This window comes from Anastrepha ludens, chromosome 2, assembly GCF_028408465.1.
Source record: "Anastrepha ludens isolate Willacy chromosome 2, idAnaLude1.1, whole genome shotgun sequence".
Lineage (NCBI taxonomy): Eukaryota > Metazoa > Arthropoda > Insecta > Diptera > Tephritidae > Anastrepha > Anastrepha ludens.
In genome coordinates, this window is record NC_071498.1 from 51,447,416 (window position 1) to 51,464,682 (window position 17,267).

At 33.4% G+C, this 17,267-nt stretch overlaps 1 protein-coding gene across 1 annotated transcript in view; it reads left to right on the plus strand.

Annotated features, from left to right (window-relative positions):
- Nucleotides 1-17,267, plus strand: part of LOC128862011 (proteoglycan 4) — a 102,463-nt gene that overhangs the window by 61,943 nt on the left and 23,253 nt on the right. Inside the window, exon 11 of the mRNA XM_054100429.1 lies at nucleotides 8,126-8,302. Within this exon, the coding sequence (XP_053956404.1) occupies nucleotides 8,126-8,302 (177 nt within the window). The remainder of the gene's footprint in view (nucleotides 1-8,125; nucleotides 8,303-17,267) is intronic.

Consider the following 17,267-nt stretch of genomic DNA (forward strand, 5'->3'; position numbering starts at 1 on the left):
TACGCAGACAGTGCATTTCTTTGAGGACCTATCTGGCTTATAGCGTACTGCTATACTTTTCTTGTTTCTAAAATATTTATTATAATTAAACATCCATTCATACATAATCTATAATTTGCTTCTTCTTAACTGGCTTTATTTGATGAATATAAGCTAAGCTTAATTTGAATTTGGTTTACAAAATAAAATACAAATTAAAAAATTCTGTGATGAATAAGATTCTTTCAAGATCAAATCATGCGTAATAACCATAAAAATAATATCAGCATATATGAAATGTACGCCTGTATTCGGTTAATGGTTAATGGTTAATGGTTAATGGTAGTAAAGGGTTAAGGTATAGGCCTTTAGCACTGCTACCATATTGATATATTGTGCACCCTATGCTGTCTATTGACTGTTAAGTATGCTTATGAATTGTACCAGCTCCTTCTGAGGGAGTGATTGTAGGTCTTCGTCTATAAGCATGAACTTGTTTAAAAGCTTGTTCCTTCTATGCTTCTATAGACTCCTCATCTTCGCAGCAAAATCTGCTGGTACTGATGTTAGTAATGCCTAATTTATGTAAGTGTTTGTTGCAGGTGAAGTGACGCGTGAGGGCGGCTGTGAGAGTGCGAATGCTCTTTTTGTTTAACGTGAGGACCATGTTAGCTCTTTTAGCATTGAAACTTAAGAACTTTTTGGAGTGCCTAAGATCCTCTACATTGTTCCAATGCTGATTCTCGAATAAATCAGCATTGGCCCAGTATTTTACTTTTTGTTTTAGGCTGTTTTTGTTAAATTCAAACATGGGACTAGGTCCGGTGAAATTTACATCTGCCCCTTTTTTGGCTTGAAAGTCTGCCTTTTCGTTGCCGTCATATCCCTCATGTCCTGGTACCCAAATTAATGAGACATTGTTTTTGGATGCCAGGTTATTGAGTGCCTTGTGGCATTCTAAGAGAGTTTTTGAGTTGCAGGTATAGCTATTTAAAGCTTTTAGAACTGATTGGCTGTCCGAGAGTATTCTAATATTTACTCTCTTGTGGTTTCTTCATTGCATGATGTTTGCTGCTTCCATTATTGCGTATAATTCCGCTTGGAAGATGGTGGTGTGCCAGGTGAGAGTGAATGATTTGTGGATTCTGGGCCCACTACTCCTACTCCTACACCACAAGGAGGTGTTTTTGATCCATCAGTGTACCATTTTTGTGAATCATCATTCATCCATTTTGGGTTTGTTTTCCACTCGTTCCTCTTAGGAAAGGTAACTGTGTATCCTTTTGTGAAACAGGTTGTTATGGTGTTTTTGACTTTATTTAGGATACTTAGGTGACCGGTACGGTTGCCTAATTTGAAATTTTCTTTCATGTGTAGCATGAGTGCTTGCGTAGCTGCTTCCTCTTGGATTGCTATATGAAGTGGTGGGAGATTAAGGGGTGCTTCCATGCCAGCTGTTGCGGTAGTTCTCATAGCCCCTGTGATGCATAGGCAAGCAAGCCTTTGTAATTTTCCCAGTTTGGTTACCGCTGTTTTTTGAATAGATTTGCTCCACCATACTAGTACCCCATACAGTATGGTCTAACCGTTTGGTTGCATAATATATCCAGAGGGCCATACTAGGGCTGAGACCCCAGGAACTCCCTAGTAATTGTTTGGTTGTCCACAAAGATTTAGCGGCTTTTTTTGTTATATTATTTATATGTGACTCCCAAGTGAGTTTTTTTCATTAAGTTCAGCTTGGCCTAACGAGGCTTTAATAATCCTCTGATTAAGCATTTGGCTTATCCAATGTGTTAGTATAGGGCTTGCACCTCTTTTCTCGAGTGCTGTTTCCATAGATTTGTAATTTGCGTTGTCGAAGGCTCCCTCTATGTCCATAAAGGAACAGAGGGTTATTTCTTTTTGATTTAGAGCCTTTTCTATATTGACAACGAGTGTGTGCAGTGCTGTGACTGTGGATTTACCTTTGTGGTAAGCAAATTGCAGCTTATGGAGGGGTTTTTTGAAGATTATTTCTTCGCTTAGATGGTATTCAAGTAGTTTTTCCATTGTCTTTAACATAAACTGTATTCGGTTACTCTTAACTAATAAAATCAGTTTTGCAGAGCAATTTTAATTCTGCTTTCCAGCTAAACAAAATTTAAACGCACAACTCTACAGAGTTAAACTAAATCTTAAAATATACTACAGTTAAACTAGCGCCGAAAAACTGGAAGCTTATTTCCACCAAAAGTTAAGTCTCACTTAAGGTACTTGACCACCTTGGAAAGCTAAAAAGTACAACATATTCAATAATTTTTTTTTCATGTTCTGTATAATATATTAAAATAAATTTTTTTTTTAATTTTTATTTAGAGCTTATATAATACAAAAAAAAATTGATTTATTAAAATTTCTTTTTTTAACATATATCCAGGAGGCGCCAAAGTCGAGGCCTGAAGAAAATCATGTCTTGCGGCGGACAGTTAATCTTAGAAATGGTAATTCTAAAACAAAAGAGAGATACAAAATTTTCAAAAGGAAGGTTCCTTGCGTGAGAATTTACCACAAACTCACAAAAAAAAATAATAAAAAAATGGCGGATGTTTGAAAAAAAGTTAAGAAAACACCCCTGTTTTTCACAATGTTATGCTTAAAAAGCAATACTTTATTAACTTTTTTTTTGCAAAATGTGGTAAATTGGCATACAAAACATCTTAACAAATAAAACAAGACCAAAATCATTAAAATCGGCTAAGCAGTTTCGGAGATAAAGTGTCCGCCATTCGAAAAAAAGTATTTTCTGGAAAAACGCGTTTAAAGTTAAAACTTGCTATTTTCTTTCCGCTGAGTCAGCAAGTAATGAGTGCAGGATGCGCCTGCACATTTTCACTGATTTCACTTTGTTAGAATTCGAATTTAAAAAAACAGTTTCAGGTGATGATTTTTAAAAGTATAAGGATTGAAAAAATGTAAAAAAAAAAAATTTAATTTTTTGAAACTTATAAGGTGGTCAAGTACCTTAAAACATTTGCTAAACTACAGAAAAAGCAAGCATTTCCCTTCTACTATTTACATGAGATTTGCTGGCAACATCCGTTTAGCAGAGCTGCCTATACTTTTATATAAAGAGGGTAAGCTAAATGTCTCGTGTGAGAGTGGTCGACTATTTTAGCTTTTGTTGTTTCCTATTTTGGTACGTACTTTAATTATTGCAGAAAATTTATATCAAAGCTAAAAATATGGAAAAAAGTAATTTTCTTTTCGAAAACTTTATCTTGAAAAACTTAATTAATTTCCTTATTTTGTGTGTATAGTTATAGCTCTGCCTGCGACTGCATATATGCTGTTAAATAACTTAACATTTCTCATACTGCAATCACTGCTAAAGTAACATTTTCTATTAGCAGAGCAGAATTGAGCTCGACTGTGTTGAAAATGAGTAAGCACGCTTTAATACCATAACAACAATTGCAAGTGACTAATATAGGCACTTAAATGCTCTGCTTATCTATAGCTGAGCATAAAGTGCAGTTAAGACTCGGTGGAGATGGGCTATTAAGTGTCTGAGTATTCCCTGATTCCTTGAGTTTATGATATCTGATTCTCTAAAACATTTTCTGACCAAACAATTTTTGAAAATTTAAGAAATAAAAGAATAAAAGTGTATAAATTCATATGAAGTGAAGAGTAATATTTAATGCTATTGAGAATAAATTCCCGCTTTTTAACCCCAGATTCATGCAGCAATCCACAGCTGCTTGAGTGATTAGTGGTTACTGAAAATAATTCAGAACTTCTGTTTAAATTTTGATTGCAAGAATAAGAGCGCTCTTTCGATTATCAATTTGAAATTTGGTGTATTTCTTTGAAATAGAACGGAAATTTCCTTGAGTGCTGAAAAATAGGGGCAAATAGCCACGTTTTATGGCTGTTAAATAACAAAACTCAAGCTGTGAAGCATTATTATAATTACTTATTACATCTCTGCTTTACCTTACAACAATTTGTGGAATAAGCTGGTGGATAGTGTTAGCGGAAAATCCTTGATTTTTCTCTTCACCATTTGAGCTGTTTTTTTCTCTATCTTCCATTTAATCTCATTCACTCGCTTCTGGCAATAAATCATAAGTTCGAGCAGCATTGCTCCCAAGTTCCTTGTGAAATTTCAAAACAATTTGTTGATATGTTGATTTGTAGATTTCTCTTCACAAATTTCCAATACCTTCCCACAAAGTTGTTTGAGCAATTGAAGGAAAACGGAGAGCCGATGTGGAGGTAGATCCTTAGAAGCTCGAGTCTTAAAAACTTGAATGAGTCGTAGAAAAATCGTCTTTTCTGGCGCAGCGAAGTTTCCGATCCTACGTTTATCACAAATAAAGGTGTATCATTTGAGCATCGAGAAATTAAAAATTATTTGGTTTTTATTTTTAAGTCAAGGCCTTTGATTATTTTTTAACTCAAATTGAAGACAGATTATTGGTTTCAGGAGAATCTCATGAAATTTAATGCCAATAAAACTAGTATAATTCCTTGAATACTCTTTATACAAAGTTTTTGCTCTAATTTATGGTGCACGTCTATGCTTAGTCCAATAGATTAGGGAAATAGCTTTTATACCGTATTTGTACAAGTTCGTATTACTTTATTCCTATAATGTCTTTAACAATTTTTAACTCCACTCGGGAGCATATGGTCTCAACAAGACTCTTCCATCGTATACAGTGCAGTCTGGGCTGTTGTTTTTGCCCCGTCCCATGCGATGTCGGCATCTGCTATCCATCGACACTTTCTGCGCCTGATGTTCAGTAGAATGGGTTCCTCATTCGTTGATTTCCACAGCGCGTCATTGCTTATAATGTTCGGCCAGAATATTCTTCAAATGATGCAGAGTCATTTGTTGACGAAATATTGTAGCCTCTGTGTGATGGTGTTGGAGACCAGCCATGTTTCATTTTCATACAGTAGTATTGACTTCACATACGAGCTAAATATTCGCAGTTTAGAGCGCTTGTAGATATGCATTCGCCTGAACGTCGCCCTTGGTTTCTTTAACCTGCAGTTGACACCTTCGCCGTCTGAAGTGGTAGTAAAGCCAAGATAGAAGAATCTATTGCCTTGGTAAAAAGTGACTTAACGTACTTCAATGCTATATTAGGTAATTAATATAGGGTATAGTTTTAGTTGTGTTATTGTATGACTCTCCAGTAGCTTTGGACACTTTTAGTAGATAGGTTCTTAACTTAAAGTGTTACCTTCATGTAGCATTTTTCATGTTTCCACAGGTAGATAATAGAAGGAATTCAGACCCAGAAGAAGAGCAGACGTTCATGTTTGCCCAAGAGAAAAAATTAGTTATGACTTATTATTTGTTTGAAAACCCAAACTCCAAATAAATAAATAATTCATAAGCAATTGAAATGGATCGGACTCGATGGCTCTTCCGATTCTTGGTAACTTCGTGGCTAATTTCTGAGGTCAAAATTCTCTGTATAATGAGATTAATAATGCAGTCAGTTGTATAGTAACACAAGAAATCGTGCTTCATAATAGTGAAAGTTCCAAAATCATCCATTTTCGACTAAATTCATTTCTTTTTCAGCTCTTCGACGGCTTAATATACGTTTCTGGATATTATTACAATGCAAGTTTACTTAGTTGGTTTTATTTTTGTTAGCATTGTAATTATTAATTGACATATCTTCTGAGATTAGAGAACATTCGGTCTGCTAAAAACATATTAGGTACCCAATTTTGCTTCCGCAGTTTTTATGGCTGACTCAAGTGGGAAGCTCCAATCGAGAGAAAGGAAAAGTTGTTCAGCTCTACTTTGAAATGTATATATGCTATCATTTTTTAAAGATAATGCCTTTAGAATTGAGAAAAAAGGAGAAAACAAACCTTGTCTAGTTAAAATAAAAATAAAACGCTTTATTAAAAATAATTAAATGAAACTTATACACTTCTTTACACGTAAATATTCCTTCTTAAATTTATATCAAATTTTCATTTGGAATTTTCATTTCAATACGTTCCTACTTAGTCAGAACAAAACAAAACGGTTCTTACCCTAATTTCACATAATTTTTTTTTATAAATTAAGATTCAAAACTTAAGACCTCTTAATAGTATTACTATTGTAATTTATAAGCTCAAATAATCCCAACAAATGGCTGCACTGATATAAAATTAGATAAAAAGTTCTGAGTATAGTATTTCACGTACAAGCAATATTCACCACTTTCTCAGAAGATGCTTGTCAATTTTAAAGACAATTTTACTGTATAAGCAAAAAAACCTGCTTGTTTTCACAAACCCGTCTTGAGGCCAGTTTTGGACCAATATGACAACTTTTCAAATAACTGAAAAGTTGATAATCACTTAGTGCCAGACCTCGATTATATTATGGATGCTATAGAACCTCATATAAAAGCAGCTATCGGAGCATGTCGTTTAAGCTGTGTTCTAGCTGTGTTTGACCTGACGTTATTTTCGTGGAATTCAGCCCATGTTGTGCATGATTCTCTTTTAATCCCGCCAAATATACCGCAACAACCTTTTGGCAGTTAATCTGAGATTTGTCAAACGTATGGAATGGCTAGCCGTAACTGATCCGAGATTGTTTTTCTCGTATGTGACCCGTTTCATTACTATTTACTATCCGTTTAAGTTAAAAACCATAGTCGACAATTTGGACCAAAAGGTTCGTCTTAGCTAATTCGTGTGCCACCCACACATTCTTCTTAGCGCCAGTCTTATCCGAATATTTACTTACAGTTTGTTGTGTAATCTTCACTTCCTATACAATAAAATAAGTATGCACGTGCCAATGTGACTCTACGATTTCCATGATTTTATCGACATTTTCGGTGACTCACCTTCTATTTCGCAGTTTTGACGTCCATATTACCAGCACAGAGGCTTTGGTAGAGATTGTCGATAATCTACTTAATCCATAAATGGCACACATTTTTTGATCATCTATTCTAACCTTATTCCTTGTAGTACTGATTGGATTGAATTTTCTCTTTTTTACCTTCCACTTTCTTCACAAAATACAAAACTTTCAAAAAAAAAATTTTTTTTTGGAGCGCAATACCGCCTTTAAATCGTCATATAATGTGACCCGGTTCATTAGGAGATTTGTATCACTAAAGGTATAGAGTGAAAAATTGTCAATACTTTTCACTTCACCTAATATTATTATTTATAACAAGGCGTTAACAAACCCAAAACACAAAAAATGTTGTGTTATTTATATACCAGGTTCGTGCCTTAAGTCTTTTGTTAAAGAGTAGATTTCTGATGGATTTATTACTCGTTCTAAATAGTATGCCTCATAATGATGTTAAAGTCTGTTAAATACGAAACTTATAAAGTAGGCGGATATGTTTGAAGACGGCTGAAATACTTTTGAGTTCATTTTTAAATACTTTCCAAATATTTGTGCATTTTCAAAATTTAGAAAAATGTTAATACTATGCTACTTATTGTGTAAATAATATTTGCGCATTAGGAAACCACAAACACCTTAGAAGAAGATAACGCATACTTATACTTTTAGTGCATCACGAGTGCAATAAACAACAAATACAAAAAGCATAATCACTTATATATGATAAATAGCTTGCAAGCCATAAACACTTTAAAAATATCGCTCAAATAAACAAGAACTAAAGTACTTACCCGTAGTTGGCTATAAAAGTAATTAATTCGAACACTTAAAAGAAACACTTTCTAAACTGTAGTGCCTAGCAAATAAAATCATATCAGTTATATTCTCTTTAGATATCTATCTATGTGTGTGTGTCCTTGTCTCTGTCTACATCTTAAATTTACATTTGTCTTTGCCTAACTCTCGTTCCGTTGTGTACATACATAAAATGCAATATGTGTATATTTTAAGTTATCTATCTGTCTGTGTGTATTTCACAACAACTACAAAAAACCATTTAACCGTTTCAAACAAATCACAAATTCTCGATTTCAACACTTCAACTGTACAAAACAAAAAAAAAAAAATAAAAAATCAATCAATATCGCAATACTCATTTGCTAACAAAAATAAAACAAAAATTCCTCTATATCACGAATTTCATAACAACCAAATATCAAAACCAACAATCATTTTTAAACTAAATTACAACAACATCAACAACAACAGCGCGTTCACAATCCGTTGGCCCGGCTGAAAATGTGTCGCCGAAGCGTCAACTGCGCTCTGCCAGTACAGCGCCCAGCGCACGGCTGACAGCTGGCAAGAAGACGCCCACAGTACCTCATCATGCGACAACAGCAGCAACGACCGGTAGTGGAGCAGTCGAACGTAAGCCACGCCCATGTAAGTAGACGTTGTTGTAAAGCAAAGCGTATACAAAATTGCATTGTGAATTGCAGCGCATCCAAAAATGCCATACAATTCATTTTATAATTGTTGTTATATATTTTTTTATTTTTACATTTATTTATTCGTTTTTTTTTTTTCATTATACGATAATTAATGTAATTCGATGTTCAATTAGCAATTAATATTTGTAATTGTTATATTTAATATTTGGTATTTTGCTTTTTTGTTGTTTGGAAATAATTTATTGTATATTTAACTTTATTTTGTTTATTATGTCTTTTTTTTGTGTGGCTTTTTTGCTTCTTTTTCATGCATTCATTCATTTCACAATCATAATTTCTCATTACATTTCATTTCATAGTTCATAATTTATTTCGTTACCATTTCATTACATTCCCCATCGTGTAAATACAGAAAATTGTATGCTAATTGCATAGTAGGTTTTGTTCGTGCCCCTAAAATATCCTTACACTGGCGACGTTTATGACTTGGTAATATTTGCGAGCCACTGTTAGTGTTTAAAAGTTTAAATTAGTTAAAAACGTTATGGTCAAAAAACAAAAAAAAAAAAGAAATTAAAAATGTAAAGAACACAAATTGTGCATACCCCCATCATTTGCTAGTGTAGTACGTGTACTTAGCAGGTAAACGGAGTTCTGAAAGTTGTTAAAGCTATTACATTTTCATGTCTATTTCTGTAGTCGTTAGCGTTATTCTAAGTTTTTTTTTCCAAAATTCAGCACGTGGCGTTCTATTTACATATATATTATAGTGTACACGTTCACATTAAAATTCGCTGGATTTGTGTCAACCTACAAATATTCGTTAGCTGTTTGTATTGACGCATACCTAAAACTCTTTTGTATACATATTAGCTTACACTGTTGAGTTCTTTATCTCCATACTCGTAAGTGTCTATGTAGTGAAGTTCATTAATGGAAAAAAATAAAACAAATATATAGAAGTTACCTTTTTCTCTTTAGTGCTAATTGGTTATAATATTACTTATACTCTACTGAAGCATGCCAAAATTTGAGTTACATACAATATTTACATAAATTAGTTTGTTATATCTAATAAATTCCAATTTCACATTTATGTTCTCTTCGTAATAATGGGTGTCTATGTAATATTTGTAACTAAGAGAAAATTGTATTATAAGGTATTTTTTCTCTCTGGCTTTATTTGAAGAACTAATTCATATAGACTAAGCACCACTGATCTATAGCCGAATGCCGCTAGGCTTCGTTTACTTATTTATCGGTAGGAACATAAAGCAAAGAAGAAAACTTTATTGTTGATTTTTTTAAATCTAAAAAAACTTCTCAACTTCTCAAGGTCTAAATATAGCTCATGCACATATTTGTAAGAATTCTGATCCATTAAATATATTAACATTTAGTTCTCAACTGCTTCTCAACAGTTTCTCTTTTGGTGAGTATGAATTCGCACTACAGCATTTCCATGTGATTCATCCAAGCATTTTGAACGTAGTCTTAAATTTTTCTGAAAATTGGTATACAAGGCTTGAGTATAATAAGGCGCAAACCGAATGAGTAAAAACAAAACGTTTTATAATTTTTAAATTAATTCAATCGTGAAATTTTTTTTTTGATTTTTTTTTGTTTTTTATACCGTTATTATTTATTGAACCTATTAATTAATCTTAAAGGGGAAACCCGGCTTAGGAGGCCGAAATTTTGGTGTTCTTCGTGAATTTTTTGAACTTGGAAGAAATAATCAGAAATTGTTTAAACTTAGAGGGTATTTTACTAATATTTTTAAGTACACTTTAAAATTCTTTCAATCCATTTTCGCCGGAAATAGTGGCGTTAGAGCGTGTTGTCCATGCACGATCGCCATCCGAGTATCTTGCTGGCGGGCATTCCTGAAGTTGCAGTTGTTCTCCGTAATCAACAACAATATTTTTTTCGTTAACAATATGTTTCCTAAGAATATGAATCTAATTATGATACGAGTAAAATAATATTGAAAATTGCATATCTTTGAGGCGCTTGAACACAACGTAATTTTTTCATACCATATTTTTTCATCTATTTTGCTTAAAAAAATATTTTTAATTATAATATAATCCCAGAATTAAGTTCATATGACTAAGAATTGAATAAAGAATACTCCAAAAAAAATTTATAACGATTGGTCGATAACTTTTGGAGCTAGAGCGCCTACCAGATGAAAAAAGGAGAAAAACGTCGTTCTAACTAACGCGCGCTAAGGTGCGGAACCGACGGGCAGTCACTTAAGTGCTCATAGAATCGGAAATAATGCAAATTTCGCTTTACAATTTTTACCACATATTCTTGAGTAGTTATACTAACAATTTATGCAAAAAAAAAGAGTCGATTTTTTGATAAGTCTAAACTGGTTTCCCCCCTTAATACTAACAATAAGGTTTCGACTCATCACCTAAATTATAGTACCTACAGCTACTCGAAGATGGTTAAGGTTGTTATAGGGGTCTCAAATATGCGTCACAGGGTTGGAAGGTCAATTCTTCTGAGACGTAACGTATTGACGGTATGCATCAGCGACCGAGCCAATAGATTTGGGTGGTGTTTCAGCCTTTGGTAGTAGTTTCGTTGGATTACTGCAATTTCTGTTGCCACTAATGGAACATTTAGGTCTCGATGGATATTTTCATTGGTTATGTACCACGGCGCTCCAGTAACCATTCTTAAAATTTTAGATTGTCTTCGCTGTATAATTGCAATATTGCTGACACTTGCATTACCCCACAATTGAAACGCATACGTCCAGATTGGCTTGATTATTGTATTGCAGAGAAGGATTCTGTGACCAAGGCTAAGCCCGAAACGGGCACTAATTAGCCAATGAAGATCTTTCGTTTTTAGCTTAATCTGTCCACTTTTGGCTTCAATGTGCCTTTTCCATGTCGGGCGCCTGTCTATACGCACACCAAGGTATGTAACTTTAGAATGAGTTATGAGTGTGAAATATAGATATACACTCGAGCTCTTGCTTCTATTTAGCATAAAAGTCCCATGCTTACACTTTTACTCATTCACTTTGTTGCGCCAGTCTGTTGAGTTCACCTGACGCTCTTATTGGACCCTCCGAGCGACAAAGGATTGCAATGTTGTCAACAAACGTGGATGCAAATATTTGCAGGTTCGTTGGGAGGTCAGCCGTGTATATGGTATTACATATAAAAGCGGACCCAGTACACTGTCTTGTGGTACGCCGACTAATACTGCATCAGTTAGGTAGTTTTTATATCTTACCATAAACACCCGATTTGTACACTGTACGTTGGATTTTGTAGACAAGTCCCTCGTGCCATAATCTGTCGAACGCTTGAGCTACATCAAGAAATATGGCTGAGCAATATTCCCATCTTTCAAAAGCATTCCTTTTTTCACAGCTGCTACGATTGACCTGCTCAATTGTTCCGTATTTCTCACGGAAACCGAACTGATGAGCTGGAACAATATTGTTTTGCTGCAGACGCGGCGTCCGTTTTCATTTTAGCAACTTTTCAAAAAGGTTGAATGGAGATGGCAGCATACATATAGGTCTGTATGAAGCTGCCTTGGCTTTTACATTGAGAAGAAAAGTGGAGTTTGGAGTCTCTACTATCATTTAAGGAGATATTTAATAAACCCAGGTGTTTTTGTAGGATTCATCTCGTTCTCAATTATTGATTTTAACTCATACGGAGAAATTTTTATTGCTTTGTTACTATATTCAAGTGGTGATGGGGACTCGTTACCAAATTGCAAGCAATTCAAGCCCATTAGTTGGTGGGTTTAAAACACCATCTTCAAATGCTCAGCAAACACATTGACTATGATATTTCTGCATCTGACCGAGCACAGGCACCTTGATCGTCCCGAATTGATACCTCAAATTCAGTTGGTGGCCTCAATTTTTGTGCCTTCTATAAGGACAGATTAGCTGGTATGGAGTTTTTAATATTTTTATAAGTTCTTTTATTTTGTTTATTTTTTACTATTTTATATACTATATACTTGTATGTTCTGATATACTGATACTGTATAGAATTAGTTAAATATTTTTGGGAAACATATTTTTATTGGCATTTATGAAAAAACCCTTCAGCAAAGTATTACTTTATTTTTTCAGTAATTATCCTCAGTAATACCTGAAAATTTCATAGTGATACTTTAAAAAAATCTGTACCAAAATTTTCAACATTGAATAAATCTCAAAATTCTTGAAATTTTTTTTAAATTTTCTCAGTTGACTTCTTATTAAACTCAAGCCTAAAAATAGACCAATTTGCGGAGAAATTGAAGGCCATGCCCAAAGTACTTGGATCACTTGACCTGAAATCTTTATTATAAACTTTAACAAAATACATTTTTCACTCTTCTTGCTTTCTAAATTAAGGAGCATTTGTAGTACATGCGTCTAATTATCGCTTTATAGCAAATAATAAAACAATAAAGATAATCCACGGGGATTTCGAATAAAAGTTACATAGTTCTATCTTTATTACTTTCATATCGATCTGCACACTGCGAAATTATTATACTGCCACTAGTATCGGTTGGGCAGAAAGAGGATAGAAGAAGCTTTATAATTAGAATACGCACTGTTCCATTAGACAGAAAGAGAGCAAAAAAGAGAATAAGAGAGAGAGAGAGAGAGATAGCGCTAGAGGGAGAGAGATGGAGGGAGGCAGAAATCCTTTACTATTTGAGAGAAAGAGAGTAAGAGAGGGATAGGGGGATAGAGCGATAGGGGGAGAGAGTGATAGGGGGAGAGAGTGATAGGGGGAGAGAGAGATAGGGGAGAGAGAAATCCTTAACCATTTCAGAGAAAGAGAGCAAAGAAGAGAGAGATAGAGGGAGAGAGAGATAGTGAAATCGTTTACCATTTGAACCACTGATTCAATAATTTTGTTCTTTTTTCAGAGCAATTAATTTTTAAGAAATACATACTTTTACATAAATACGTTTTGCTGGTCTATAACACAATTTCAACATTAAGAGGCTTTCTAAATAAAAATATTCTCACATTTTGATAGCAGAGTTGTTGGGTGCAAATAATAAAAAATAGTTTGGCTTGAAAAAGTTATTTCTTTTTCGCTGACTTAGTAAAATTTTGAAGTTTCAAATAACATCACTTAGTTTTTGAGCTACATTAAGGCCGGCGGGCCAATTAGATGTCCTAAATTCAGTAGTTTTCGCGAAGCGTTGTAGGATGAGAAAAAAAAACAATTAGCCAAATGAAGTTTTGGGGATAGTTTAATATATATTTGAACTAAAAAAAACAAATTTTTACAATCTCCAACAATATATTGCAAGCCGAGTTATCAATAGATTCCCAGAGCGCCTGTATCCAACTTCTGTACAAGATACAACTTGCAATTTTCATCTGAAAACAAAAAAAAAAAAAGATTATTAATTTTGATGTAATTATCTTCGATGTGAACTAAGAAACACGTAAAATTCGAATTTTTGGGGAAGGTAGAAAAAAAAGTGGTTTTTCAAGGAAAAAAAAAACTCTTCAACTGGGTAAAAAAGTCGCTTAAAAAAGTTTTTTGATGTTTTTTAGTTCACATAGAAGATAATTACATCAAAATTAATAATCTTTTTTTTTTTTGTTTTCAGATGAAAATTGCAAGTTGTATCTTGTACAGAAGTTGGATACAGGCGCTCTGGGAATCTATTGATAACTCGGCTTACAATATATTGTTGGAGACTGTACAAATTTTTTTTTTTTAGTTGAAATATATATTAAACTATCCCCAAAACTTCATTTGGCTAATTGTTTTTTTTTCTCATCCTACAACGCTTCGCGAAAACTACTGAATTTAGGACATCTAATTGGTCCGCCGGCCTTAATACGATATCTCTTACGAATTTAATTTACGGAAACTCATATAAAGAATGATTTAATTCTTAACAAATCTTTAAAAATCGGTGGTGTGTCACTCGGTTTTGTGCTTTTTTTTTAATGTAGCTTAAAAAATGGAAAACCCGTCAGTCTATGCTCTCTCTCTCTCTTTTTCTCTCTAATTTATACTTTCGGAGTTTTCTGTTCATACTATGTTTGGAATCGCGAAAAACCCTGTAGTCACGCCTATTCTAATTACCGACATGAGCAGACAAGGGGCTGAAAAACGTAATTATTTGAGAATTAAAATTTTGTTTTATTGTATGATAATATTTTATATCACTAGTGTTGTCACTGAAATAATTTAATGTTGAAACCCGTCAAGCGAAGGTTCCTAGAAGCGGAATTTATGGAGAGGATGATACCTTAGAATTGGATCAGCTAAATTCAAAAAATAAAAAAAGATTTCTTAATGTAAGAAATTATAAAGTAGTCAAGAGAAGAAATATGCGAAAGAAAATTTTGAGTTTCGAAGTTTGTTATTAAAGCAAAGGTTCAATTAATTACTAAAAATGATATGTATGTATTTATAAAGAATGTGAAAAAGTTGAGGCTGAATGGGTCAACAGTTTGGGAAAGAGTTTTGAGAATGAAGTTTAAAATAATGCGTGAATACTATTTTTTTTATTAAAAAAAAAATAAAATAATTCCGAAAATTTCTTCTTCGTGAAAAAAAAACAAATTTTGACTGCGTATGACCAGTTAACTAGGTTTCTTAGCAATTTACATAATTAAAAAGTAAATAATTAAAAATGTATATCTGAGATTCAAAAGTTTCTCTTTGTAGCTGAATTTAGTGAATTCATGTTTTACTGCTGCAGCACTTAAAAAATGCAATTCATCGAATTCAGATACAATACATAATTCAGATACATGCGGCATATTGCATTGACAAAGAAAGTATAGAAGAAATGTATATCAGGCTTCCTTTCTGCTGTTTATGTATAAAACAATCATTAATACTCATACACTAGTAATGTAGTTTACCCATGCTCTCAGCGATGAAACAAGCTCAAAATATCATATTTGCTCACACAACATTTCAAACTGATAACTCTTTTTTTTATAATTGGCTCTTTCACCCGGTTTGGGTGTCTGACCGAGCTTCTCCTAAAATTTGTGGCATGCGTCTTGATGTTATTCCACAAATGAAAGGGCCTTAATAACAGTGATAACTTACTTTTAGCTTTTAAAGTTGCCTTAAAGAAAACATTTAGAATGAAACTGACTCAATTTGGCTGGCGTAACAGAAAGTGTTATGTGAATAGGCTTAGTTCGACTTGTAAATGTAAATATATTTTATAAGATACTTGTAGGCGTAGCCAGAATCGTGTTTGTATGAACAAAAAAGGTTCCCGAAAAATATCTTGTGTAACAGGCGAAGTAAATATCTGTAGTATAGTAAATTATGGGCTTATGGACAGGTCAGTCCATAAGTTCGAGCGTTTTTTAAAGGTGGTTTTAAAATTAATAAAAAAGATGTTTAAGGTATTTATTATTTACAATGTTTTCTCAACGTTCAGGAAAATTTTTAATTCCCTTCTCAAAAAAACTTTTTGTCCTTGGAGCCAAAAAACGGGAGTAGTTCTTGTTACTCATATGAGATTGAAGTCCACGGAAAAGGGGATAATCACAAGGTGCAATATTCGGAGAGTATGGTGGATGCGGCTTTAGCTCGCATCCGAGCCTAATGTTTGCCTTTCGGCATGAGGTCTTGCGTTATCGTGGTGAAACAAAACCTTGCGTCTATTCGCTAAAGACGGTCGATTTTTGTTAAGTGCCTCATTCAGGTTTGATAGCTGATGGGAATAATTATTAGCAGTTATCGTCTGGTTTGGTTCCAGAAGTTCATAATAAACAATACCGGAAAATTTTTTGTATGCAAAAATCGTACAAAAGTGAAATTATAGGTAAAATACGCACAAACTTATGGACTGACCTGATACTTCATTCTTTGGAAATAAAAAAAAATGTTACAAATAAAATCAAAAACATCAAATTTCCACTGAACCTCTTTACTTAAAAATACAGACAGCTTTGGTAGGCATCTGTTGTCATTTAATCTCATATCCATATAAAATTTAGCAAATTTCGGTGTAAATAATTGACATTAACCTAAGATTAACTTAACAGAGCTCCCATAGCGAATTTTCAACAACACAGTAACTGCAGCTGAGAAGTCTGTAAACAGTTCACTCAAGCAGCGGACTTTTGTTTAAAATTGAGGTTTGGTGACAACAGTCGGCTGTTACAGCTGAATGTATTTTTATGTAGTGAGAGTAATTTGCAAATTTCTCCTTTTAAATTGTTTTTTGTATAATAGCATTAGTTATTTACATACAGTGAAGGTATTTAAAGAGTTTATTATGGAATATAATGTTAATTTTTCATCTATACTAAGTTCCAGTTTGGTTTCGCTTATGAAGCTCACTACGCTTGAGAGTAACTTGTAAAACATGTTTACAATTGTAATATGGCTGTTACTGTTAATATTATAATGTTAATGTTATAAAATAAGTTCTGTTACGACAGCAGAGTTGCACTCAGAGTTAAAGTCAATTTTTAAAGTGCAAGAGTTTTGATACTACAACAATTTTTGGGGCAATTTGGGAACGCAAGCGTGTTAGTTAACTGTAATTAGGCCTAAGCCGCAGTTAAGATTTTATTGAAATAAGCTTTGAGATAAAGACGTGTAAATGATGACAAGTAGAGAATAGTATTTTTGAAGCTGAATATCATGTGAAACGTATAAAGCAGTTTGTTTTTTGAACAATTTTCATAAGAGAGATAAGTTGGGTTCTATGCCGAAGTACATGCAATGATTTAAAATTGAGTCACTTGTGTTGTAGAGTGTTGAAACCAAAAATTCTCTAATCTGCTGTTTTTGAATAAATAAATATAAAAAAATAATAATAGTTTTAATCCTAATATCTATTAAAATTACTACTTGCGTGAGTTTTGTACCCCCTTATATCAAATTTGTACCCACTGAAGTATATCTGTACATAAGTTTGTGTGTGAAGCGCGTAAATATATATGTAAATATATAGCTGTT